This window comes from Colias philodice, chromosome 24 (assembly GCF_061535455.1).
Source record: "Colias philodice isolate Cphi_HAF_F1 chromosome 24, ilColPhil1 Martin Lab GWU primary, whole genome shotgun sequence".
NCBI lineage: Eukaryota > Metazoa > Arthropoda > Insecta > Lepidoptera > Pieridae > Colias > Colias philodice.
In genome coordinates, this window is record NC_143109.1 from 1,964,350 (window position 1) to 1,992,338 (window position 27,989).

The window sequence follows — 27,989 nt, forward strand, 5'->3', positions numbered from 1 at the left end:
TTAAAAATTGATGAAATGTCATGTACCATATATGTATACCATATATATACCTTGAATACAGATCATACATAAGAAGTTTCTAACACATCTTAAGAAAAGCAAATGTTGCAACATAGGTATCACATCTTAGGTCCAAATAAACAGAGCTTTTAAAAAAATCCATTACTATGTTTTTCGATAAAGATGTAGCTGTTTAAAGGTTTAAGCTGTGTTTAAGCTTTTTCAAAATGAATCCTGTAGTTTTCGAATGAAGGATGATAAGATTGATTTTTTCAGAAATCTCAGTAGTCATATATCACTTTTTTATTTGGTTCCATAACTAAAGGAGCTTTTCTAAAAAACTACGTAAGTATAAGTTTCTAATTTCTCCTGGTATTTTATTCTAATTTTATTTACATCACTACATAGTATAAAACAAAGTCGCTTTCTCTGTCCCTATGTCCCTTTGTATGCTATGCCCTATCTTTAAAACTACGCAACGGGTTTTGATGAAGTTTTTATTAATAGAAAGAGTGATTCAAGAGGAAGATTTTAGTATATTATTAATTATAAGGTTTAAGACCTAGCGGGCGAAGCCGCGTGCGGAAAGCTAGTAGTACTCTATAAAAAGACGTTAGGTAAATTAATCGTGTACTAAATATACCACATACGTCAATAACTTTCACGGTGAAAACATTGATGTACTATCTAAATGACAATATATTTTTAACATTGGCTGAAATGAACTTGAAAATGTTATTAATTCAACAAGAACATGAATTTTCAAATTGTTTTATGTAAATTATTATTGATAACTTTTATAAATAATTCTATTTTCAACCATAAATAAATAACGTAATAATGGTTGCTTGAAAAAGTGGTGAACGTTCTTTCTTATAGTTTTTAATTAATGACTACTTTTAACTTAAAGATAAATATAGTATTTCCCGGGGCTTCCATCTTTCATATATGCCTATCCATTTAAATAATATACTACTAATAGTATAATAGCCCCGGGAAGTACTATATTTATCTTTAAGTTAAAAGTAGGCATTAATTAAAAACTATAAGAAAAATTGGTACTTTCTTCATTATTAATTTAGATGTAAAATCATCTACTATATATGCAAATACTTACACGAAAGTCGATTTAAAATTCACACCAATAAATTATTTCCTATACCATCACGCCATCAATCAATATATCGAATTGCCTTAAATTCACAAAGGTTTACCCCAAATATTAAATATGAATCGAACCCCAGACCAATGCCCGATGGACAACTGCCATTGCACAATGGGGTCAGTGATTTATTGTGTGAACATGATATTTTTCCTTATCTTTGCGCTGAGATAAAAATCCCATCTAATATTATAAATGCGAAAGTAACTCTGTCTGTCTGTCTGTCTGTCTGTTACGCTTTCCCGCTTAAACCTCTCAACCGATTTTGATAAAATTTGGCACAGACAATCTTAAGACCCTGAGAAAGAACATAGGCTACCTTTTATTGCGAAATATGTAGGTACCACGGGCGAAGCCGGGGCGGGCTGCTAGTAACATATAAATATGGGTTTTATGGTTATTTTTTGATAGAAATATACTGTTTAGCTTTGCGTTCTTGAAATTATTTAGTTGTAAGAGCATTTTTACTCTCTTTTTTTTTTAATTGAAAAAATGGAATTTTCACGACAAAACGGCTGAATTTATTTTCATGAGTAGAGATAGATTAGCAATTGGGGCTAATATAAGGTAATTATTTCACTCTTGCAGGTGGAAATGTTTTTTTCATAATTTGTTTTAACATTACAATGATAGGTATTTCATTGATTTCTATATTTTTTTTTATTGTATATTTCGTAGAAATTAAACATAAACAACACAAATACAATCTGAATGACAGATTCTTCCGCATTTATTTATGTTTAAGTGTTAAATAATAGATGCCACTAAATAGTGGTATTATATAAAATTGAATTCTGCATATCGACCAACGTCCCCTCAGAGATTGTGTCATTCAAAGAACATAGATATATGTATAATCTTTGTGAAAAGAAATTGTTGGATAATATAACAACATACCGTGACTTCTTTCGCCCTTTACCTGCTTACTTGTAGAAGTTTATCTAAACTAGTACATCTGTAGGTACTTGTTACTAATTTATAAGGATCAGATGTCATCAAAATCTGTTTATTCGTTCTAACGTGATGGAGTGACAAACATGCATCCAACTAGCATCTATTTCATTAGTAGAGTACTTAGTAGGATGATGCTAAGATTAGTTTAAAATATTTATGTAAAAGTTTGTGTAGTGAATTTATGCAATTTGTAAATAATAATCGCTTTGGCAACATTTCAAATATCACAATATTAATACCAGTGTGCCAAAAATTATTTAATTTTAGTAGTTACATTTTCACTATTTCGTTGAATATTAAGAGGTTTTATTCAAATTGAAAATTATTCAAGTAAAAATTATTATGTTTTTAAAACCGACAATATTATTTACGTAAAGAAGGCTTTTATATTGATGAATCATGTTATTATTACACGACCTACATTTGTATGTATTGTTATTTGTTACATCTACATTTTAAAGTTATTTTGGGTATATTGAATAACTAAATTATTTATTGGATTAAAAATCGATGCGATGACACCAATTGATGACCTTTAATTACTTAAGAAAAACAAGACAATACAAATAATATAAAATTATATAACCCATGCGAATCAAAGCAAGGAACAAAAAAATCTCGCCTATACGAAAACTCAATACTTAATATTCCAAAGGCGATATTCCCTAGTTATTTCCCCATCAGTCCACTTCTGGCCAGTTGCCGATGCGGGTATTTGTAAAAAGAAATCGGTCAAGCGCGACTCGGACTCGCGAAAGTAAAGGTTCCGTACAAATAATATAAACTGCCAAATGCCCAATATATGACCGCACCAACCGTTGCTTAGCTTCGATTTTTATTCTTTGTTGATAGAGCAGCAATAGAGGAAAGTCACCAAATATGGAATAGTATCCTAATATGGAATTCCTTCATTTCTCTAAGACTATAAGTATGAATCGCAACATTCGACCATCTTCTGTTTCATTTGGTGTACTAATTATCGCACTAACACCATCGAGTTAGTTGCGTGAACGGTTTACGTGTGGCAGGGGTGTTTTGTTTTGTTGCCATGCAGAAATTTTTTAAGGTAAGTAATAAATTAGTATTTACCGGCTATTATGGTTGTTTACATAAGTGTTATACTATTTAGTATATCGGTATTATGTTTATTTCACCATTTTGTGATCTTTTGTCTTTAAAATATTGTGAATTGAAAAAATATTTAGAAGAGTTTGAACGAGTATAAAAATCCAAATATGGACAGTCGTCGGTGTCTAATTATGGAATACTATAAACTTGCTATTATTTTTTTAAAAACTGTATGTAATGTTTGTTTTTAGACTGTCCAGTTCACAATCAACCTAACGAAAAATCTGGGATGAAGAAAAAACGGCACAATCTATAAAATTCGTCCGGGAAAAGAAAATGGGGTATTTGAAAGCGGCACAGGATTTCCAAGTCCCTAGGACAACTTTATTTCATCATTATATTTCTATTTCTTCTTTCAACGTTATTAACTTTATTAAGAGAAACAAACAAACGAAGAAAAACAAGGATGATAGTGAAGAAGAAAGACTCTGAGGAACTAGACGTTATCCAGTTTGATGAAGGTAGTGGACATGATGAGTTGATGGACCAAGTGCCTCCTGACTTTGCAGATGCAGAATGTAACATACATGCATCAGCAGAGTCAGGAGGTCCTGTTCAAGACTTTTTTCCATGCATGAAAGTGGAGAAAGTTGAATTAAATGCTTGATGTATGGGCTCTGAACACAATATTATGATGTGCTGGTCCAGATGGATCTGGATTTGTGACTTTTGCAAGTAATTACGTAACTTTTTTCATTTATCACAATATGTTATATTCATTTATTTGATCTCAAAGATATTCATTACATTTTTTTATTGTTATGTTGATTTATGCTTATATTCCATATATGGGTACCTATTCCATATTTGGTTACTCATTTGGAATTTTGTTTTTTGTGTAAGATTTTAATTTGATTACTGATATATTTCGTTAAAGGCTGTTAATTACTACTTATAGATGTATGACTGACCAGTAAAAACAATAAACTGATTTAATTTATGTAAAGTTTTATTTTTATATCCCAAAAACAAAATGGTATTCCATATTTGGTTACTTTCCTCTATAAATATATATATTATCTCTGAATATTTCTATCTCTATCTATCACGGTTCAAAAAAGGTGATAGACGGAAGAACATAAAGACAAGCGAAGTCTCAGTGATAGGGTTCCGTTTTATCCCTTGTGTTCGGAACCCCAAAAAAAGGCAATAAAACATGACCACGTGACGGCCGTTACTCACATTTTCATGAGATGCGGTATTAAAATTAATATGGCAACACTTGGTCAGTGTTGTTTATGTGGGATACGAATCATGGACGGATAGGGCAAGGCTGTAGAATTTATTGCCTTTTATCTAGTGTGAAAGAAGTGTTTCTTTTTTTAATTTGTGATTCATTTATTTTCAACTTCGAAATCAATTTATTTAGTCTGAAATGATGTATTGATTGTAAATATAATATTAGAAACTATCAATTTTTGCTGCATTTAAATTTTAACGAGATTATTTTAAATTAATTAAATTAAGAGATTTTTATTATTTTTTAATTAATCAAATGAAACAATTTATATTTTATTTACTTAAATGAAATATAAAAACATTGTTATGTAAGTATATATACTGCAGACTTATTTTTTAATAAGTACTCAACACTTGAATTAAAATAATTTCGTATGATTACCGAAATCCACATATATTTTTAATTCCAACCCAAAAGCGAATATAAAAGAACTTTCATTAAATTTGACCTTTATTTAAACGTATTATTGTAATGAATTATAATAATAATTAGTAGAAGCCATCTTAACTATATTATACTCAAATTTAAGGTCGTTTTCAAGGCGACTGTAACGCATTTAATAATTGAGTGTAGTTAATTAACCTGTCTCTAATTGCTATATTATTTCAACTTTGTTTATTAAACCTTTAGCTTAAGTACATAGGTACTTAATACGGATGAAAAAGATATCCCAAAGGGCTCTGGAAATTTGGGGAATAGAGACCTGCATGTATCTATACCTAATACATATCAGCAATAGAATTATGTGATCAAATCATATAATATTTTATGGATAAGAAATAGATACATTGAATCCATTAACAATGTAAATTGATCACTAAGTTTTTTCTACTTTCTCCCACTCCAAAATCAAACTCAAGCATTTATTTATCTAATTAGACTCCTAAATACACCTTTATCACAGAATAACATAGATAATATTGTTATACTGTGCCTTTATAGTACATAATATTACGTACTAGCTGTGCTCCGCAGTTTTACTCGCATTGCTCCGCTCCTGTTGGTCTCAGCGTGATGATTTGTAGCCTATAGCCGTCCTCGATAAATGGGCTATCTAACACCGAAATAATTTTTCAAATCGCACGAGTAGTTCCTGAGATTAGCGCGTTCAAACAAACAAAATCTTCAGCTTTATAATATTAGTATAGATATTACGTATTACTTGTATACGTAGTATATTATTATTAGTCTGTGGTATTACCTATATAGATACTTTAACATAGTTTTACCATTTCCCAGGTGGTATCCCCAACAGGCAAGACAGACGACTGCTTCATCCAGAACATAGATGGAGACCAGTACTCCATCAGGTTCATGCCACGAGAGAATGGAGTCCACAACATCAATGTTAAGTTCAACGGAGTGCATATACCCGCGTCGCCGCTGAGGATCAAGGTATGTATTCACCATTGAATAAACAACATAACTTAAAACAAACAAAAAAAAAACTACAAAACACAAACAAAAAAAATGGCGAAGGAAAACTCTATGTTTGATACTTTGTCTTAATGTTATAAACAAAAAATAGGATTTTGTTGTTATGGACAGTTTGATCACTTGATGATTGATAATGCTCAAAATGTGCGATTTTCAATATGTTCAGAAGTTGTGAATCCGAGAAATGTGAACATCGATTTCAAAAGTATAATTTCAGCTTAATTCAAGTGTGGAATTTTGTATGAAATTCGCCAATTGGTATGCTAAAAGGGATAAGATTTTTTTCTAATCAGAATGTACTCGAAATATATCAATCTTATATGAATCGCAAAATGTGTTGGTAAGCGCATAACTCGAGAACGGCTGAACCGATTTCGATAATTCTTTTTTTATTATATTCCTTGAAGTACGAGGATGGTTTTTATGTAGAGAAAACGTAAATATGTACCACGGGCGAAGCCGGGGCGGACCGCTAGTTTTTAATAAAAACTATCAGCTTTACATTGCGCTTCAAAACAATGGCCGCTAGATGGCGTTACATCTATTAAACTACGCGAAAATTCATACATTTTATTTAAACCAAGTTACAGTTACATTAAAATTCAAGTATATTATCAAACATTTTAATTTTATTCCAATTAATCCATCTGCTATTCCTACCGACATTAATTAAGTTGAAGCCTAATTAGACTTGCTAGACATTCATTAGCCTAATTAGACTGAATAAGGATTTCAAAAGGTCAGTTATATTTTAAATACACCTTAAACGTCAGTTGCATATTAATTATTATTAGTGACGTCTTTATGCAAAAAGAAAATTAGGTCAAAGTAAAAGTACGTAAATCTTTTCGTCCATTTTATTAAATGCAAACGCGTTGGCATTATGCAAACATTATTATTATCCAATATGAAAACTTTAAAACTATTGTTTAAATAGTTATAAAACTCTTTTTACTTTTAGTATAGCTGTAAGAAAGTAAAGTAAATGATTGATAATTGAGGTATTCTATTCATAAATAACTTGTTGTACCCAGCTATGACTGGCACGTTAAGATCGAAATATGGTGTCCAAATTGGCACTTAATCAATGCAGAACTTTTTGAGCTTTTAAGCATTCGCTATCCAAGTGTACATATTTTACATATAAGACGTACATTTGTAAGTGAAGTCCCGTGTCCCCAAGTGGGGTAAGGGGCAGCATTATCCATGCATGTATGTTTCACTGATCGATTATCTTTAGGGACAAGAAGGCCAGCCTTCTGTGTCCTGCCAGACCGAGACATTTTTTTTCTTCGTCTCCGCTGGGAATCGAACCCAGGACCCCAGGATGTTAATTCTTAATGATTGTTTCCCAGGTCGGTAAGGATGATGCTGATCCAGCTGCTGTGCACGCGCATGGAGCTGGTCTGGGAACTGTTAAGACTGGTGAGATAATAGCTTATTATAAGATAATAATTATCCATACTAATATTATAAATGCGAAAGTAACTCTGTCTGTCTGTCTGTTACGCAATCACGCCTAAACTACTGAACCAATTTGCATGAAATTTGGTATGGAGATATTTTGATACTCGAGAAAGGACATAGGATAGGTTTTATCCTGGAAATCCTACGGAAACGGGTTTTTCTTTGAAATCTCTATTACGATTTTTTTTCGGTTTATTGATATGAATGAGTTTCCAAATATATGGATATTTGGAAACTCATTCATATCAATAAAACAAAGCTTCTAATTATCATGTACTTACCTATACTATCTATCTCTGTACCAAATACCATGCAAACTCAGTTCTTGGTTTTTTTTTCTGTTCGTTTAAAAACAATTGAATTTATAATACGAATAAAAAAAATCTTTTATTTAGGCGCCAAAACGGACCTAATAATCGACACATGTAACGCCGGAGCGGGAATCCTGGCGGTGACAATGGACGGCCCCTCACGAGTGGCCATGGACTGTACTGAGGTGGAGGAGGGGTATAAGGTGAGGGTTTATATCGGGATTATTTGGGTTTTAATTGAGATTTAATAATAATATTTGTTAGAGGATGTTCGCTGGAAGTTTTATAAAACCCTTTTATTGAATTTGTCGTGAATTTGTCGTGATAATTTTACTGAATTAAGTTTTGTTTTTCTTTATGCTGACTTGCACAGGGAATTAAGATAACTTGGTAAGAAAGTTTTTCGTTGCATTATCTCATTATTCTTAGTCATTCTTAATTATATAAAATATATTACTTAGAAAATTTTCAAAACAATGTAAACTATAAGGCGAAAGTAGAGTCACTACTTCCACGCTCCGCTTATGAGGCACATTATTATTGGAAATTGAAACTAATTAGAATTCATTTAGAATTGTAGTTCTAGTTCGCTATTATCTACTTAAAATTTTCTTTCAAATTATTCCTGTAATTGAAATTAGGTGTGCTACTACACAGTTTTGTCTCTAAAAATTCTTTATAAAATCAGTCAGATTTAAATAAGTATATTTCCATTGATTCTAATTATATTTTCAGGTGCGATACACGCCTCTGGCCCCCGGCTTCTACTACATGAGCATTAAGTACAACGGTCACCACATTGTTGGTTCACCCTTCAAGATTGAAGCCGCAGGTTTGTAGATTTTCGTAATAATAAAATAATAATTAATAATTATTTAATTCATTAAAATTTTCAAATTGAAAGATTAATGATTCAGAAAATGATCTTACACTACGCAATGTTTTGTTGACAATAAACGTTTATTTATTTATTGATATGTTCATATAGCTTATACTTAAAATATTTTATAATAATAATAAATATTATAAAGAGGGGTTTGTAATTATGTATGTAGGTTTTCACGCATAAACTACTGGACCGATTTCTAAAGTTCTTTCACCATTGCTGCATCTTCACTGAGCAACATAGGCTAGGTTTTATCCAGGAAATCCCACGGGAACGGGAACTATGTGGGTTTTTCTTTGAAAACGCGGGCGAAGCCGCAGGCGGAAAGCTAGTATTGAATAAACTTTTTCCTTTTACATTCACCATTTATTTGGTCTCTAAACCAAAAATTTCCTTACAGGAGAGAACTTAGCAGAAATCGGAGCGCAAGAAACCAGCTCAGTGACAGTGGAAACTGTACAAAAGGTACTTATTTAATTCACCATATTTACAATTAATACAATTTATTTTAACATTTATAATACCTATACCTATAAATATTCTCACAGTTTATATCTACATACACATAAAATTCTTGTGTCACAATGTTAGTATTCTCCTCCGAAAGGGCTGGACCGATTTTCATGAAATATTGTGCGTTGGTTAGATTTGTGAGTCAGCCAATATCTATTTTTCATACCCATAACTGATAAGAGTAGTGCTGAACAACTAGTTTTAGGCGCGGGTCAAACACAAGCGGCGCGGGCGCGGGCGTGCCATAAGCGCACCTCTTCAATCTGTTTTGCACCACGTCCTTCTTATACATTTTGTATGAAAGAATTTTGGACAGGCGTCGAGACGGCACGCCACGGTTGTGCCAAGGTTGCGCCGCCCCAAAATTATTTCATACAAAATGCCAATAGCGCACCCGATGCACGCCGGCAGCGCGCCCGCGCCGCTTGTATATGTCCCGCGCCTTAGTATTTCGACTGACCGGTTGGCTTGGTTGGTAGTGGCCCTGCCTTCCAAGCCAGAGGTCGTGGGTTCGATTCCCACCCGGGGCAAATATTTGTGTGATGAACATAGATGTTTGCTCTGTGTCTAAGTGTTAATTATCTATATAAGTATTAATTTAAAAATTATATATAATATGTATGTTTATCAGTAATATGGTTTTCATAACACAAGCGAAAGCTTAGTATGGGATCAGATTGTGCCGTGTGTGAAAATTGTCCTGAAGTATTTATTTATTGAAGTGAAACTTCTTTATCGGGGTTAGACAAAAATTTAGTGTAACATTTTTGCGTTACGCCGTACGCGTGACATTTTTGCGTTACGCCATACTCGTGACATTTTTGCGTTACGCCATACTCGTGACATTTTTAAGGTCATAAAGAAGTTTCACTTCTTACGTGTGTACTCTAGTACACGCATACATTTTATTTATTATTTATTTATTTATTAATGTTAAAATGTATAAGGTATCGAAAGCTGCGCAGAAGCAAGGGCCAGTACTTCCCCACTTCAAGTCGGACGCCACGAAGGTCACGAGCAAGGGCATGGGCCTGAAGAAGGCGTATCTGAACAAACACAACCAGTTCACTGTACATGCTGGGGATGCGGGTAAATATTGAAAACTTATAAATTTATAAAGAATAGAAAAAAACTTGTTTAGAATAGAAAAAAAATTGAAAACTTGTTTTTCCATAATTTTCCCAAGTTTTTTTTGGTAAAAGTCCACTTGGTTCCTAGGAGATTGACTCAGTTCTCATGATAACTTTGTATGCTCTCAAAAGAGTTCCCCATTTTTGCAAAATTTTTCATGGAAATCGTAATAATTATATAACTACTCTAAATAGGAATATTTTCTTATTTTTTTGTAACAATTTTCATTCATAGTTTGTTCTTATAAGTCATATGTATTGCCTACTCTTCCTCGATAAATGGAGTAGCCAACACAAAGATAGTCAGATGTCTTTTCTGTTATTCAATACGAACCAGAGATTGGTAATTATTTTAGCGTTTAATAGTTAAAGGCGTTAAAAGTTAGATAGTTTTTTTTAAATTCATGCCTCATTTCATATCTGATGACTATCACATGTTTTATTAATTTTCCTTATTCCCCAGGTAACAACATTCTCTACGTCGGTATCTACGGACCCAAAGGTCCGTGTGACGAGGTCCAACTGAAACACAAAGGTAAAAACAACTACGAGTGTTGGTATGTAGTGCGTGACAGGGGGGAGTACATTGTGATCGTCAAGTGGGGGGAGGAACATATCCCCGGATCGCCTTATAAGGTCGAGGTCTAGATCATCTAGATCATCTAGATCAAAATGTAGATGTAGATTTACTTCGATTTTGTTAGGTTAATTTGTAATGTTTTCTTTCAGCCATGTTTTTGTAATATCGTATTTAGTTCGTCTGGTGTTTCAAAAATTGTTATGGCATTTTTGATTCTATTAGATTATTACTCTTTTTGGTGATAAATATTTCGTGTAATGATTGTATTAATTGGTTAATTTTTATATAAAGTTAAAAATTTAAAATCATTTTGTTCATTGCCAGATATATTATATTGATTTGTAGAAGAATGATTGTCTACTGTTTCGGAATTGTTACTTGTATTTCTCATTTCTTTAGTTTTTTTTAAAGATTATTAAATTCTATTATTAAAAATTTTGGATAAACGAAATTAGTCTTTAAGTGTCTGAAGATTGTATTTTAGAACTTAATCTTAAATTGTTAAAGTTCATTTTTTTAAGGATTTGATTGAATTAAAAGAACCAGGTGTATAAATAATAATAGTTTAAAATCAAGCTGCAGAATTACGCATAGAATTAACATAGTAACGACAAATTGATGCGCGTTTTATTTTTCTTGTTACTAATATAGTGCATTTAATTGCACTATATTTAAATTTTTCTTGCACAAAAGGAAGTAAATCTACATAATATGTTGTTTTACAAGTCAAGTGACTGCTAGTCAAACAAATATATCCTTTACGGATATTCTAGTCATCTTAAAGCTCTTTATTAATTAGGATTTTGGAAGTGCCATACTTATCAGTTTATTCGCTTTTCAATTTAAATTTATTATCAACTTTTTTACTTTTTTTATTATCATCATTATTTATATGATTTTCGTTTAGTATTAGGGCGACTAAATGACAATACATATAAAATAAAAATATTCCTCTATACGTAAGGTGTAAGATGCGATATCTTTACAAAATCTCTGCACGAATTTGTTTCTTTATACATTTTTCTACAACTTTTTCTTAAAAAAGGTGATTCGGAAAAATATTCTTGGATTCGAGCACAGTTTTTGCTTTAAGGCCATTTCAGACGTGATTTTCTTTTTCCGTTTTAATTCTACTAACTCGACCCCAAAAAATCTGTATCTGTTAATGGCCTTATTTCTAAGCTATTGTATCTTATTTAATCTAAGTGTATTGTAATTTGCTTTCTAATTTGAATGGTTTGTGCTGTATGAGTTTTACCTACGTAGGTAGAATGACCCCATATATTGTAAATACCTACTTTAAGTATATGTATTATTTGCGACTGTTAACTAAATAAATAGATAAAGTTCAATTTTTCTTTTATTTTTACCCTTATTCTTATACTTACTTGCTCCTAGTACTTACGATAGAATAGAAACCTCTTCTTTGTGTAGAGCTGCTCTCATAAAAAATACGCCATAAATCAGTATCCTATGAATAAATAATATGTTGCCAAGAAATGGATGGGATTCTACTATTATTTTTAAGCATTGAGTGTTGATTCTGTCTTGTAACTTCTTACTTTTAACTAAACTGTCAAGAAGGCCTGAACTGATTTTGAATATTGAATGAAGAGAATGAAATTCATTTAGTGAAAATTGCTTCTGCAATTTAATAGGTATCGATTTTATGAACTATATCTGTATTCGAGTATCTGTGTACATTACAATAAGTTATATTGTGTAATTATGTAACTTTAATAATAAAGTTTGTGATTAAATAAAATAGAATCGAAATTAATTTCAAATATTAATCAATATCTAGAGATTTCTTGGAGAAATGCTTTTGGATTGTAATGTTTACATTTAAACAATTTGAATAAAAGTATCTACAGACTCCTCTTGTAGTTTTCGACTTTTTATATCGAAAAAAAAACATACATATTTCAATAATAGCTATTATATAAAAAGGGCTTAATGTAAAGGTTGGGGTGTAAATAAAAGTACAGTTTCTTGGCATAATTGTAATTAATTTTTATTTGATTTTAAGTAACAAAAGATTTCGTCCACTTTCTAAAATCTTAAACGGGAACGCTAGACAAAGCGAAATAATCATAAAACGAAATTACTTACAAAAATATGTAATTTAATCATAATAATAAGTTTACACTTAACTAAAAAAATCAATTACAATATCACATTTCTACTTACAATAGATAGATATTGGCGATCTTTAAACCCTTAAACCAATTATAAACGAAAAATTTGGGATAAAACTCTCGGTTTAATGTCATGTCGTTGAATACTATACATAAGAAGTGCAATCACTTATTAATAACAATTCGGAAGAGATAATATTGCCGTAGTTTACAATAAAAACAATGTTTCATTTGTACAAGAACTAAATTAGCATTTGGCTAACTTTGTGACGCGACAGACAGCTTCGGGACAGCGGCACAATCACAAATAACCACAACCTAACAATTCGTAACCTAAAAGATCAATAGCAAACAAATTTAGACAAATTATTCTCAAAAATATTCCTCACCCTTTCATTTCCTATCACATTTTCATTTACCTACTAGAATTGATTCACAATTTCGAAATAAAAAAAATCAACAATGTTCGTATACTTTAAATTATTCTAATTCGACCACGATCATTAGACAATTTTATTACAAGATCAAATAATCAGATTGAATACGTATTGTCTAATATTCTTCGTCGGTATTCATAAAAAATAACGAAAAATACCAACATTAAGTACGATCCACAGTTGAAAATAATCTAGACGTCAATAAATCCCAAACAGAAGTAATTGACGACAAAGTAATTCCTTTAAAGCAATCAGACATCTTAATATATCGTCTAATATAATTGAGCATAAGCATTTTAGACTTAAACAAAATGTAATAAATTTAAGTTTCAAAAAATTGCCTCATATTTACAAAATATATACAAATAGCGATTGATTACAAAGATGTGAAAATCAAAGATTTTGGCAACCCGTCAGTAGTTTATAAAATTATCATACAACGCCATCAGAAAATGTATTCAGCCTTCAGAACCATTGAAACGTGCATTAATATTCATATTGCTTGCTTTAAAATAAAAGAAAATATTTGAGTTAATATCCTTGACCAAGTTAACCTTGAGCACAATATTAATATCACAAAAACAATGTACTTAATTTAATAATGATAAATAATTTTTATGTAACCATCGTAAACATTCGGCATTGTATGCTAACATTGACTTTGAAAGTACACCGTTTGAATTCATCATAAGGGAGCTGAAGGAAGAGCACATTTTCCAAACAAGGTAAATACTTAAAGTGCAAAAGAAGAAAAATAAAGCTAAATAAGATAATAATCGATCTAAGTAGGAACTGAGTGCAAAAGTGTTCACAGAGATCCGTATGGTCCTAAACCAGGCCATAAAAATGCAAAAGAAATATACGCTCCAGTTAGGTATCTATTAGATAAAAATCGTTCTATCGATATTGTTGCTATTTCTTATCAGGAACTCTGAGATTTTGTTAACATTATTTAACATTAAGTCCTCAATATAGAACTTGCAGAAATTTTTAAAACTCTTAAAATGTGCATTAAAATTATTCATTGTACATATAATATGTAAAATAATATTTGTATAACATTCAGTACGTTGAGTCATAACTACAAGACAAAATGTGATTAAAATTCACAGGACATCTAAGACGAGAATAATATTATGCTTGTTAAGCAATTTTATTATGCATTTATATTGTGTACTCTGTTCCTATCATTATGCTTGCTTGTTACATTATTGCTGACTACTCCTCCGTGCTAAAGATTAGTTTTCTTGAAAGCATCAGTGCATCTCCTCCGAGCTCACGAACCATCCTATATTACATCACAATACCAAGTACAACCTTAGAATTGGGGGTAACTGTGCTTTGACGAGAACTAATCATTAAGCTTCAACTTGTTAGATTTCTTGAAATCACATTTCGTACTCAGTAAATTTGTTATCTACTCGTATTCCGGAGTATTTATACACAATATCGATATAAGTCTAAAAATGTGAATTTCGCCTCACTAACGACAAAACATTTCCGTATTTTATACATAATACAACTGTCATGGAGAGCGAGATTCTAAATACTTTTTTAATATTCGTTATTTTATAGTCTAATAATACCATCGAAAGTATTAAATAGGCGTACCTACTAAGAAACGGCAAGATTTACTGCTTGTCTTTGTGAGAGAGGGAGTGAGGAAGAATGTGCTCAGCGGGCAAGAGGGCCGAAGGTTGATGCGCATAATTTCGGATCTGGTGAAGAGATATCAATTGGTTGGGGAAAGAGTTCGGCTGCTGCTTGCCCTGCTGGAAGTGGAGGGGGTCGTACAAGTAGGGTCGCGTGGGCAGGGCGCTGTGGTGCGAGAGCCCATTCAAATGAGGCGCCATGGAGTTGATCGGTGTAAACGCTGAATTCGCGGCCGACGAAACCGGGGGCTGAATGCGATCATCCTGGCTCTCGTGCTGAGCAAACAGTGCTCTCTGTTGTTGCAACTGTTGCTCATGGTGATCATCGCTCTCTCTTTGTTGATGATAACCGCCTTCATCGGACATGTGCGCCGCAGAGTCGGGGCTTACTTTTGGCCAGTAGGGGTGGTCGACGAAAGGAGCCGAAGTGGGCGCAGCCGCTGCCAGGGATCTATTGAGCCCGCTCAGACCCAAAGCAGATATCGGTGGCCGCTTGTCGGCTCGCTCCGCATGCTTGTTCATGTGTTTACTTAAATACGTCTCTTGCGTATAACTTTTCCCGCAGTACTGGCAAATGTGCGTCTTCAAATGCTTCGACTCTTTGTGTTTCGGAATGTGTTCGAGGAGATCTTTCTCGTGCGTAAAGCATTTGTAACACGAGTTGCATTTGAACGGTTTGTCTGTTTGGTGGCAGCGGCTGTGGCTCTGCAAATTGGATAGTTGGGAGAACGCCTTGGTGCAACCGATTTGAGTGCATCGATAGGGTTTGTCACCGGTATGGGTGCGAATGTGCTGCTGCAGATGGGATAGCTGGGTGAACTTTCGCTGGCAGATCTCGCATCTGTACGGTTTGATACCTAGATGTATGCGAGAATGCTGCGCGAGGTAGGAGGAGTTCGCAAACGCTTTCGGACATTGGGTACAACGATAGGGTTTCGCTTCTCGTAGATGTATTTGCGTGTGCAGTTGCAGGTCCGCCTTTGAGCCGAACACCTGGAATGAAGAGAAACAATACGTTAGGTAACGTTTATAGTACAAACACGAGTGATTTGAAATAAAAAAAAAAAATAATGTGTCGCATATATCAGTGTTACATGCAAAGTGACATTTGAATTACATCAATGGTAATACGAAAATATACTATTACATCATGCATACTACCAACGAACAACATAGTCACGTTTACATTAATGTTTAAAATTCATCATTGGATTCATCAGAAAGTGATGTGCCCTTGAACGACATCCGCAGAGAGCCGGAACAAATCGTACTCGTTTTTTGGATCTTTTTATTTATCTAAGAGACTAACGCGGTAATAAACACAGGATGCCACCTTCACGGAGGTTTTCACGCACCTTGATTAAAGTAATAACCTCGATGTTAATTGAGTAAACAATTGATGTTAATACAGTTGTTTGTTTATTTCCTAAAGATGTATTCAAAACTCCATTGAATATATAATTGGTTATCCAGTCATTAAAGTTATAAGTAGGTATCTTTGCGCGTGCCATGTACGTGTTATAACAGAATGCCGGTACGCTTTGCACATTCAAAAGGTTGTTTCGGTACGCCATTGATACTTATTGTGATATTCCAAATTAGTTTCTAAGTTAAAAGTGATGCGTCATCCTATCGAGACGTTATTCGCTGTCCGACAATGAAACTGTGGACCACGTTCCTTTGGGCTACGAAATATATCGCTGACAATAGACGAGTCATTCTCGAATATCTATTATACTCTTTTAAAGCGGCGACGTCAATTTTAACCTTATTGTGATCTCAGATAGAACTTAAATTAGAATGTCAAATCAGATTGCATACCGTCGATAGCAGGCTAACAGCGGCTGTAGCTCGAGCCGCTGCCGATAAAGTTCTAAGTTCTACTGATTTTGAGCCCTGATCTAAGTAAGTTAGAGGTGATAGTCGTAAAGTCGCCGGTGACACTAATGCGTCTGTTTACTGGAGCTATAGGATTCAGTAGCACGTTGCATGACTAGTCAAAGTACGCGAGACACGATCGCGATTGGTCACAGCCTGAACATAATTAAAGTTTGGAGCACTATTTAATGGCATGAGGCTGGAAATTCGAGGTGGTGCCTGACTTTTAATGGGACTTCGTGAAGGATCCATTCGAAAGGAATCTGTGTTAAATTGATGTATTATACCGCTCCTTCCGCTCGATATAAAATTGTTTTGCGTACTAAGAATTTGTTCATGTTGAACAATTTCTTAGACGGCTGCCGCAGTGCGAAATTAAATAAGCAAAAAATATACTAAGACATCAGAACAGCAAAAAACATCGAACAAATTGGACGATTTGTATTAAATAAATTTATGGTGCACATTAAACACTTAATTGAAACGGATTGACAAAAAACACAGAAAAAGCGCGAATAAAACATGTAAAAAATCAAACAAAAACGGCGATAAGTTAAACAGATTATAACACATGATTTGTTGATTTAAAGACAATCTATGAGTCATTTGTTCACATGACGAGATTTTTTTAACTGTACGGTTTATACCGAGTGGTTTTATTAGATTTTGATGACCAAAGAGTGTCTTTAGATCCAAATCACCAACCTCGTGGTCCGAGGATGCCAACAAACCCCATTCGGTGGGATTGGTAGCGCTCCTCGGTATCCCATAACCGGAATCTGAGTCTGATGTGTCAGATATCGTCTTTTTCCTCCCGCGTCTTTCGCCCGGGACCTGATCGATGAAGTAAATTTGGATTTTGTTGCCAATTATCGTGATTTGGGTGAGATGATTCAAGGTCATCACATTTTGAACGATCTAATGATATTTTAAGTGATGGTTATATGAAATTATCTTTCTTATACGTTAACAGTATTAATTTAAATGCTAATGAAAATAGGCTTAATGTAATAGATAATTAAATTCTTGTGCCCTACTGTTCCGGAAATTTAAATTTAATGTTTAATTATATATTGTATAGGCATTTATTTCAAATGCAAAAACACCGATGTAATAAGTATTCAATGTATTCGTCGTTTATTTTAAAGTTATACAAGCGACACATTGTAAAATATGCAGTACTTTGTCACTTTTTCTGAGCGCATTAGCGTGAATTCCCGAACCCCCCAGCACTGCCTTAAGCATGACATGCTTAATCTAAGGGTTGATCCGAGATGAGATTGTGCAAACCCTTGTGGTGGACAGGGGGGTTGGATTAACGGCATTATTAAGCACTAGTCATTCATTATGACAGTTACGCTGACCCCTCGTTGGATAAGATTTCTGTTTTAAGCTTTTTACGTCTGTTGCCGTTTATTTTCTGTCCTTAACGACATGTGTTTTATTGCCCATAATACCTACATATTATGTATAAGAGATTTAGATTTCATTCCTAGTACATACTTTTGACTGATTGCAACTTTTACGTCGATACGTAAAGTGCAAGTCGTAAATTACATTAATACTTAATTCACTTAAATGTTAGTTTCAGGCTTCGAGTGTAGGTGGACTTTCCACAGAAAACTAATTTCCTTAAAACCTTTTTCCGTTACTGTTGTTTTTTGCCAAAATTAATAATCGTCAAGCACTTATCTAAGGGTCGAGGGATGCTCTAATAAGGCGTTTTTGCGGGTACGAATAAATCGCAGGATGTTTACTGTTTGTTTAAAATCTTATGTTTTATGGCTCGGCACTTTTTATGCTACCAATCATTTGTCAGTGTTTGCGAACATCTTTGTTAAAAGATTATATTGTATTGATCTGTTTAGATACTAATTATAATGTGCAAGTTGGGAATAGTGTCTAGTACCTAGTAGTAGACAACTGGCTCCTTTGTTTTTAATTTCAGGGAAGAGAAGTATGTATATAAAATACTAGCTTACCGCCCGCGGCTTCGCCCGCTTTGTCTAAAACCTAATAAATAATGTACTAAAACCTTCCTCTTATAAAAAACCGCATCAAAATCCGTTGCGTAGTTTTAAAGATTTAAGCATACAAAGGGACATAGGGAAATAGGGGCAGAGAAAGCGACTTTGTTTTATACTATGTAGTGATAATGATACTTAGTCATATTGTTTTATCAAAGTGTTAATATTTTGATCATTACATACCCAAAAATATAAAAAAAAATAATGATCTAAAAACGTATCGTGTTGAAAATAATTGATGAATATATATTTAGAAGATAAATAAAAATCAATTAGTCCTCCCTTTGATATGTATAGACAACTTTTAAATTATAAACCGATATTAACCTATATCCAAGTATGACGTACATGCAAATAAATTAATTAAAAGATAACATTTTACAAAAAGATGCGTCACTAGATGTCCTAAAAATATATGTTAAAAATAGATATTGTTGAGAAAGAAATGCAATTAAAGTTTTTATAATCTTACGAAATATGAGTGTTTATTTTAATCCACTCAAATGTGTTGAACACTGTTACACTATACATTGGCTGAATACCATAATATTTGCGATTTGGTAAAACTACAGGATAAAATTGCTTTCAGAACTAAAAACAAAGACAAAAAAACAAAAAAACTATGTAAGTACCTATAGGATATAAACATTTTTCTTTTATAATAATTAAGCTGCCTGTTTTTTAAATACCGTTTCTTATAGTGAAGCGCTAAAAATACATTTTAAATAGTCAAACCTTTTTTTTATAATTATAATCAAAAATAGAAATGTGTAATTTTTGACTAACAGTAATGAAAAAATAATTATTAACATATTTATCATAATCTTTAAAAACCAATTATGTAGAAACAAAACGTTCAAAATTAAAGGAAATAAATAAAATAGAGCTTGTAGTATTTAAATATTTTAATTGAAAAATTAATTGGGACTTATCGCTTGGTAAATAATTTGGAATAAATATTAATGGGAGTTAAAACCGGTTTAAAGGAGGACATTTTTGTTAGTAAAAATTAAGTCTTGACTCACATGTGCTGACAAATTCGTAGGTATACCTATCTTAATATATATATGTATAAATCTCGTGTCACAATGTTTGTCCTCAATGGACTCCTAAACCACTTAACCGATTATAATAAAATTTGCACACCATGTGCAGTTCGATCCAACTTGAGAGATAGGATAGTTTAAACATGTAGGTACCACGGGCGAAGCCGAGGCGGACCGCTAGTGTATAATAGTTTCTCGTGTCACAGTGTTTGTAACCAAACTCTTCGAATCTGCTTGACCGATTTTTGATAATGAAGCTTTTTGTGTACGTTCGGTAGGTTTGAAAATAGTTCAAGAAATATTTTTTACCCCTGCCCTGTGATAAAAGTCCGGACACGATAATTTATATACCTTCAGAAAAAATGAATACGAAAATTAAGTGGATATTCTACCTAATATTAATTAATACTTCTAAAAATAAAAATTAAACCACAAAATTATTAAATTTAAGACAGACAAAACCGGATTTGGAATTAATTACTCATGGCGTTACTTGAGAATTTGAACAATTATTTTTAAGTATAGATTTATTTTTAAATTTTAAATTTGAAGGTTGAAATAGAGGTTGCAGGTTAAGGCCTGTGTACATCCGTTGAGAATTATTGTAATGATGGAAATTATCTAAATTATGTTGGAAACTTGTATGGAATACATCTCATAGAAAAGTGGTAACCAGTATAAATAGACCTGGTTATTGTATGCCAATACTTGAGTGGCGGAGACCAAGCTTTATCTACAACTAGCTGTTCCCCGTGGTTTCTCCCGCATTTCTCCGCTCCTGTTAGTCTTAGCGTGATAATATATTATAGCCTATAGCCTTCCTCAATAAATGGGCTATCTAATACCAAAAGAATTTTTCAAATCGGGCCAGTAGTTCCCGAGATTAGCGCGTTCAAACAAACAAACAAACAAACAAACTCTTCAGCTTTATAATATTAGTATAGATAATGTTAAGTTTTATTATTTACTTCTTTTAATGCTACGAATCATTAGGTTTGTCATGTTATATTTACCAAGTAATTTTAACGAATCTGTTTAAACCTCCAAAAAGTGAAAACATTTTTCTACTGTGAGTCAGAATCTGAGAATCGTCATTAGCTTTCAGCCCGAAGCTTTGCCCGCTTTGTCTAAAACTTAATAAATAACATACTAAAACCAACCTCGAGAATCACTCTATTTATTAAAAAAAATCGCATCAAAATACGTTGCGCAGTTGTAAAGATCTAAGCTTATAATATAGTAGGGACAGACAGACAGCGACAGCGATTTTGTTTTATACTATGTAGTGATAACTGATAAGTATCTAGTTTTAAATATTGAAACTTTATTTTCCGAAGAACAACTCATACTTACAACCTAAGTTGTTATTTATTTTATTTATTTATTTAATTATTTATTGCACACACAAAAGAAATAGAGACACATAAAGTACATATAAGAGGAAAATAATGCGGTGGCCTTATCGCTAGGTAGTGATCTCTTCCAGGCCACCGTAAAAAAAAGCCAATGCTATTCATATGTATAACCAAATTGATTATGTGACAATTAAATATGTAATTAGATACATTCATAGTTTAAATTAACTTTGTAACGTAATTGTAAATAGTTATTTTGTTTGTGTTTTTGTTTTGCTCGAATTTTTTTTCATGACTTCGCCATATTACTTCATAGCCTTGCTAATTGTGGAGGAGATTACAATGTACACGAACTAAGAAATAAGCAGACAATTATGAAACTAATAAAAATAAAAAACTAATTTATTTGTTGCACATAAAATTGTAAATACTTAGGTATAAAAAAATTTACATTGGGCTCTTTTGTTTTCCTTACGAACTAGATCGCACTACATTTTTTATTATTTTGCAGTGATAAAATTGTCAAAAAATAGTATATCTTTTGTATGCGAAAGCGTATATATTTCATTATAATGAAAATTAATGATTACAATATAATTACACAATTAAAGGTGAAAGGTAATTGTCACATGGCTGATTGTCAATAGAATTATTTAAAAAAAATGATAATGTACACATTAAATTTGACCTATAATTAAATTTGTGTATACTGAAGAAATATCCTAGTTGGGAGCTCATATTATAATCATCATGACAAGAAAAAAATTATGTAGGTTTAATTGATTATTATTAGATACCTATAGATCTAATTCCCTGAATGAAATGGATTCTACAAACACAACATTAATATAAACTATAAAGAAACAATTGACCGCCTCCTTGGTACAGTGGTTGACGCGTGAGCGTAGAACCGAGGGGTCCTGGGTTCGATTCCCGGTGGAGACGAAGAAAAAAAAATGTCTCGGTCTGGTAGGACACAGAAGGCTGATCACCTACTTGTCCCTAAAATCGATCATTGAAACAGATGTATGAATAATGCATCTGCCCCTTACCCCACTACGGGGACACGGGACTTCACTTTTATAAAGAAACAATAATAGTTAGATACGATGATGATATAGGTTCATGGATTAGAAACCTGTGTATTTTTAAATATAGAAACAACACAACAATAACAGATTTCAACTTAGGTATTATCAGGATTTTGATTACCCAATAAGCATTATAATAAAAACTAATAACTTAATCTATAACAATTCAAGCGGTTATCGATAATAATTTTAACCTTCCACAGATTTCTATAAACCTTATTATATCATTTATACTAAAGCCATATTTTTTGTATCGACCTCAGATGGCAAAAAATTGTCAATGTCATATCCAATCATGCGTCAAATATTGGTGCAATGGTCGAAAAAACCGTATAATCTAAGTAAGAAGCGAGAAATCAGCGGTTACTAAATCTTTTCTATATCCAATCGATGTTATATTTATGAAATAATTAGCAATGTTTTGATTCGTTCTAATTTGATTGAAATATGGACAATTTCTTGGGGGAACTAATCGTTCACCCTTCTCTATGATGTCGCAGAAATGTTTTGAAATCTTAACTTTATGGGATATCAAATGAATGTTTTGCCCAAACTTGTGTGAAAACATGTAATTATTGACCGATCGAGCTGAAATTTGTGATGCGATAGTCACCATGATATTGGCATCCACTAAGAAAGGATTTTGATAAATTATATCCCAAAGGGGATAAAATAGGGGATAAGGTGTATCTAGTAACGATAATAAAACGTTATAATTTATGTAATAATTAAAAAAAACTGTAGGGAAAGATTTGAGAAATAAATATTCGAAAACCTTGCCTACCTCATCAAAGTTTAATAGTTAATACTACCTACAACAAGTTGAAACATTCTGATCTACAAATGACTACCACATGTTCCTCCGATGTTGTAACCTCTTGATAGTCGATCCATTACCACTCCTAGAATTCAACTAATTAATGTAAAAACTAATTGAAACGTTGCATTAGGATATAGATGCAATATCTCAATTCGACGTATGGCCACAGTATATAGAAATACAGTAAAAAACAACAAAAAATGCACCTACTGGGCAAATAAAAACCATTTTGCTAGCTAAATCTTGATACATTGCAGTATTCAAATTAAAGAATTTTGTTTTGGTCACATGTAAATGAGATAATTATGTGTGTATGCACTTGGATCTGAGTTAAATTCAATCTTCCTTTGCGATAGTTTAATGATGTTATTTGCTGGTTGGTTGATAAAAACTAGATACGAATATATTAGAGGTTTTTACGAAATCTGTTTCTGTTAATTTTTTGTATAAATTTGTAGTTTTTTTTATGTATATGATATGCATTATAAATATTAGTTAAGGATGTGTTTCAGAAGTGGGATCATATGTTATGAAACTATATTGATTACAATTCTGTCTCTACTTAAATTTGTGCTATAACAGGTAAAAACACGCCCATTTATTAATTTAATTGATTTTATGTATGATACGTGAGATCAATTTCTAATCATCACGTAAATTTTAGATCGCATTCATTTTATAGATCTTATAACAATAACATAAATATTAAGTAACTCTTGCCCTTTGTTTCAAACCGGTCTTTTAAAAACTAAAAAACAAAATGCTAGAAATAGCTCTATCACACTATCATACGTTAGGACATAGATTATAAAACATTTAGACACGACAGAATAATATTATACCGACAGTTCGATAATTTAAATTTCGAACGCCACGAGCGGGAAGCACGTGTCAAATGAAAAACGTTATTATAAAGTAACCGTTTTCCGCCACTTTGGCGTAAAGAAGCCAGCGACCAAGACCCACTTCAAAACCTACGAAATCTTGCAATTGTGATTTACAAATTCAGCGCTTAGTCCAAGGAGTTAAGATTCAAATTAACGGCGCCAAGCTGCCTTTTTTTACTTGCAATGATAGTTTTTTCCGCTTTTGTCACCCAAGCGACAGATAAAAAGTTTGAAATCGTGCTCCCGAATAAAAAAACCGTTTAATATTGGCATTGAACACGTAGCGCGGATTTGGGCGTAGAAATTGCTTTTAAAGCATTAATTTTGGTTGCTAGTTGTAATAACATTGGGTGATGCTACGTCTTCGTTTTTTTAACGGGTCACGAAACTCTTATTTTGATTGCTTGAAGAATATTAGTACATTGGTAAGGCTAGACTAGCGGTTGATGTAATCGATTTGGCTATAGACTTGAATAGAGCGCCTACGGTATATTTAATAGACATGATAGGTAGACCAATAATTACATTACGTAGGCGTGATAAGCTTATTTAAGAAAACATAGAAAAGAACAATAAATTTGTAAACTATATAAAAAATCTTTGTAAATATTATAAATTCTTGGAGTAATCGAATGAATGAAAGTTTTTATTGAAAGTTACTCTAATGAAAAATTGTAATAAAATTCAATTTAAAAAACACGCAGAGGAAATTATTAACACTACACAATATTGGATGGATCGCGTCGTCAGTTTGGGTTCCAGGATCCATTAAGATTTCCGCCCGGTGTCCTGAGATGCGCGGGAGCATCTATATTACTTTATCACCAAACAGTATAAGCGTCAAAAATTGAGCAAAAAATTTTACGCTCTAATCCCCAGGCTATAAGGGCTGTTATTGCGCAATGCATTTTTAAAAGAAGTATCCCTGACATTAAAACAATATTGATTTTATAACCAACAGCTTATAGCTCAATTTTGTTTGCTGTACTCCCGATAATTGTGTGGCGAACGTATTAAGCCCTGTGGGTGCAATTTTGACACTTAACAACACATTTATAAGGTCCCAATTTACGTGCAAACGATGCAAATTTCGCAGAATCCGTTCAGGTTGTTTGGTATCACTCATTTTTATAGTGGTTTCGAGATAATGGTATTGATTTACCACTACAGGGGTATCTTTAGAAATCTGTAATACTTTGTACGTAATATTCTGATCCCAGGGCTATGTTGTTTCACGTTCAATGCAAATTTCACTTGAGCACGCATTATGTGAGCTATTTAGTTGGTTGAACAAAATGTCGGCTTATTACTTAACCATATTTTATTTATTTTTTCTTAGCTTAGGAAGCAAACAAAATATTTAAAGATAACAACGGAAGAAAATTATAAATACGTAACCTTAAACTAAATCGGCTGTCTTATCTTTTATTTTATTTAGAGCGATTTCTTTAGACTCAATATTATTATCAATTAAGATAAATCGGTGTTATTTAGAATTCATTGCGAAGATAATACAAATGTAAGCAATTGTAAAAAAATGTCTGTATTTTTTGTAGATAATATGAGTTATTAAGTATGAGATAATGTTTTTTTTGATTTTATTTATAAGCACTACCTATGTATTTTATTCCAATCATTACTTGATATACATGTGTATTTAGTATATTTACATACCTACAGAAAAAAATATATAATGTGTATTGCAGATTTTTTATCTGTGCCGTATCTATTTTTTTAAACTATGACACTTACGACGTAAGAGACAGGTGGTACAAATAAACAGCCGTTTATTCCACACACGTATTAACGACGGTGGACGCTAAACTACTGTTAAATAATTACTGTTACAATTGAAACTTAATAAAAACATTAATGTTTTTATGGCTTTTAAAGTGCATATTTTTATTTTTTACCCTATTTTAAAAAATAATATGTGCATGTGTACTAATAACATAAATTAATAAAATTATTAGTTTAGACCGTGTTTCATGAAATAACTGATAGGTATTATTAAATATGAACTTTTCTTCGATACATGCTAATTATTTTTACGTATTTTATTTACCAATTTATTATTCCGTCAATCTATTCTAATCACTAAAAACTACAAAAATATCTTATTATTAAAGAAGCTGTTTAGAATACTCCACTGTCTCCATTCTTGACCAATCTGTTATTTTAAAAATAAAGATTAAGTCAAATATTTTAATGCATCTTCACCCTGGGAAGACTCTCATGCCACCTGGCCTTAAATTTTCTAGCATAAAATTATAAACGTCTGTCGGTCATTCAATTCATCCCCTATTATACACCCCCTAAACAGATGCAAAGGATCAAAACTAAAGCTAATATAGAAATCAATAAATCAAAACACAATACGTTGCACAACTAAAGGAAATCACCCAAAAAAAGTTTCCGTGGATGCGTAAAAATCTTTCCCACGAGGCCTTAAGGAACTTCGTCAAACGAAAAACAGCTGTATGCCTATGAATTGAGGTCTATTTTCTATCGAGTTTGTGTAAAGTTGAATGGGATACACAATTTTATTATGTGCGGGTGTTGGGAACTTTATTCAAAAGGAATAAGGTTGATTTTTGTTTGTGTTATGTTCGGTTTTCAAGTGTCACCTGCAGGGTCGTGAGACAGGTCATAACATCCCTCTTAGAGCATCCTGTTCAAATTTCAAAGAAATTTCGCGTGATTTTTAAACGATTTTGTGATGTTACGCAATTTAATGTGCGGAAATAGAGTTTTAAAGCCATAGACTGCACAGGAATAAGTCACATGGGATTAATTTTGATTTGAATACTTAAGAGGCGGATATATTTGTTTGTTGTGTGTAATACAGTATTTAAGAATGCACTTTATCATTGAAATTGTATTTCTATTGTAGTGAAAACCTTATAAATTTTCTTTTCAATTACACTTAAGTACATATATGAAAAAGTAGCTAAGTACCTACTTTTCTTCTACATACTTGTAATAGTAAGGTATACATTTATATTTTTTTATTTATTTCATTAATACATATATAATTTTAAAATTTATTTATAATTAATACACCTAAAAATAATTGGTTCATTTATAATGTGCCGAATTCAATCAACTACAACGTTAATTTTAATTATTTGGGTTTTATGAATAATAAATTGGTTTATTATAAAGTTCATATCTAGTGTAATAATATGTAGAATGTTAGAAATTAGAATTAGTAAAAACTCTAACGTTTATTATTCTTTCATAAAAAATTCTCTAAATTAAATCAATGTTATATTCATAGCTCATAAACCTACATACGGTAATGAATCTCATGTTATATCAAAAATCTTGACAAAAAATCACACTGACCTTCTGTTCAACTTTTTACTTGCATTTTTAAGATGGGCTTTTTTTGTAAAAAGTTAGTATTTGAGCAAAGTAAGGCTTCAAACAGGTGTTATATATATGGGTCATATGGTCATCTGGTCAAATGGACCACCAGGAATCGGATGAACAATTTCATGGGAGAGTAGCTTTTGCTGGAAGCCTGAGCTTTACTGAAATGTATCATAAACTGTCCATCTGTTACGGAGATTTTGCATATTTTTAAGCAATTTAAAGGATGCGACATCCTTTTTATTACATGAGGCTGATTCTTTGGCTTCTCATGAGTTTGTGATTCACCTGCAGTTTATAAATTATTATTAACAATTAAGTTTTAATTTTAATACAAGTTATAGTTAAATTATTTTCCCAAATACTTTATTTCAGTATAAGACAATGATCTAATGTAACAGATTCTAATGAAAAAATTATCAATGTGGTAAAAAAAGTAGTATTTTTAAATACATTCCCTAGCTCTAATGTGAAG

At 32.2% G+C, this 27,989-nt stretch overlaps 2 protein-coding genes across 9 annotated transcripts in view; one reads left to right on the top strand and one right to left on the bottom strand.

The window, feature by feature from the left end:
* The window catches only part of cher (filamin A protein cher), a 69,277-nt gene extending 57,117 nt beyond the window's left edge, over positions 1–12,160 (top strand). For all 5 annotated transcript variants that reach the window (XM_089710094.1, XM_089710093.1, XM_089710092.1 and 2 more), the window contains exons 14-20: positions 5,724–5,879; positions 7,277–7,346; positions 7,784–7,902; positions 8,435–8,531; positions 8,986–9,050; positions 10,046–10,187; positions 10,692–12,160. In XM_089710094.1, coding sequence (XP_089566220.1) covers positions 5,724–5,879; positions 7,277–7,346; positions 7,784–7,902; positions 8,435–8,531; positions 8,986–9,050; positions 10,046–10,187; positions 10,692–10,876 — 834 coding nt within the window. In that variant the 3' untranslated portion in view covers positions 10,877–12,160. The remainder of the gene's footprint in view (positions 1–5,723; positions 5,880–7,276; positions 7,347–7,783; positions 7,903–8,434; positions 8,532–8,985; positions 9,051–10,045; positions 10,188–10,691) is intronic.
* Positions 12,161–13,810: 1,650 nt separating this feature from the next.
* rn (rotund) overlaps positions 13,811–27,989 on the bottom strand; it is a 152,082-nt gene continuing 137,903 nt past the window's right edge. For all 4 annotated transcript variants that reach the window (XM_089710258.1, XM_089710260.1, XM_089710257.1 and 1 more), the window contains one exon: positions 13,811–16,028. In XM_089710258.1, coding sequence (XP_089566384.1) covers positions 15,015–16,028 — 1,014 coding nt within the window. In that variant the 3' untranslated portion in view covers positions 13,811–15,014. The remainder of the gene's footprint in view (positions 16,029–27,989) is intronic.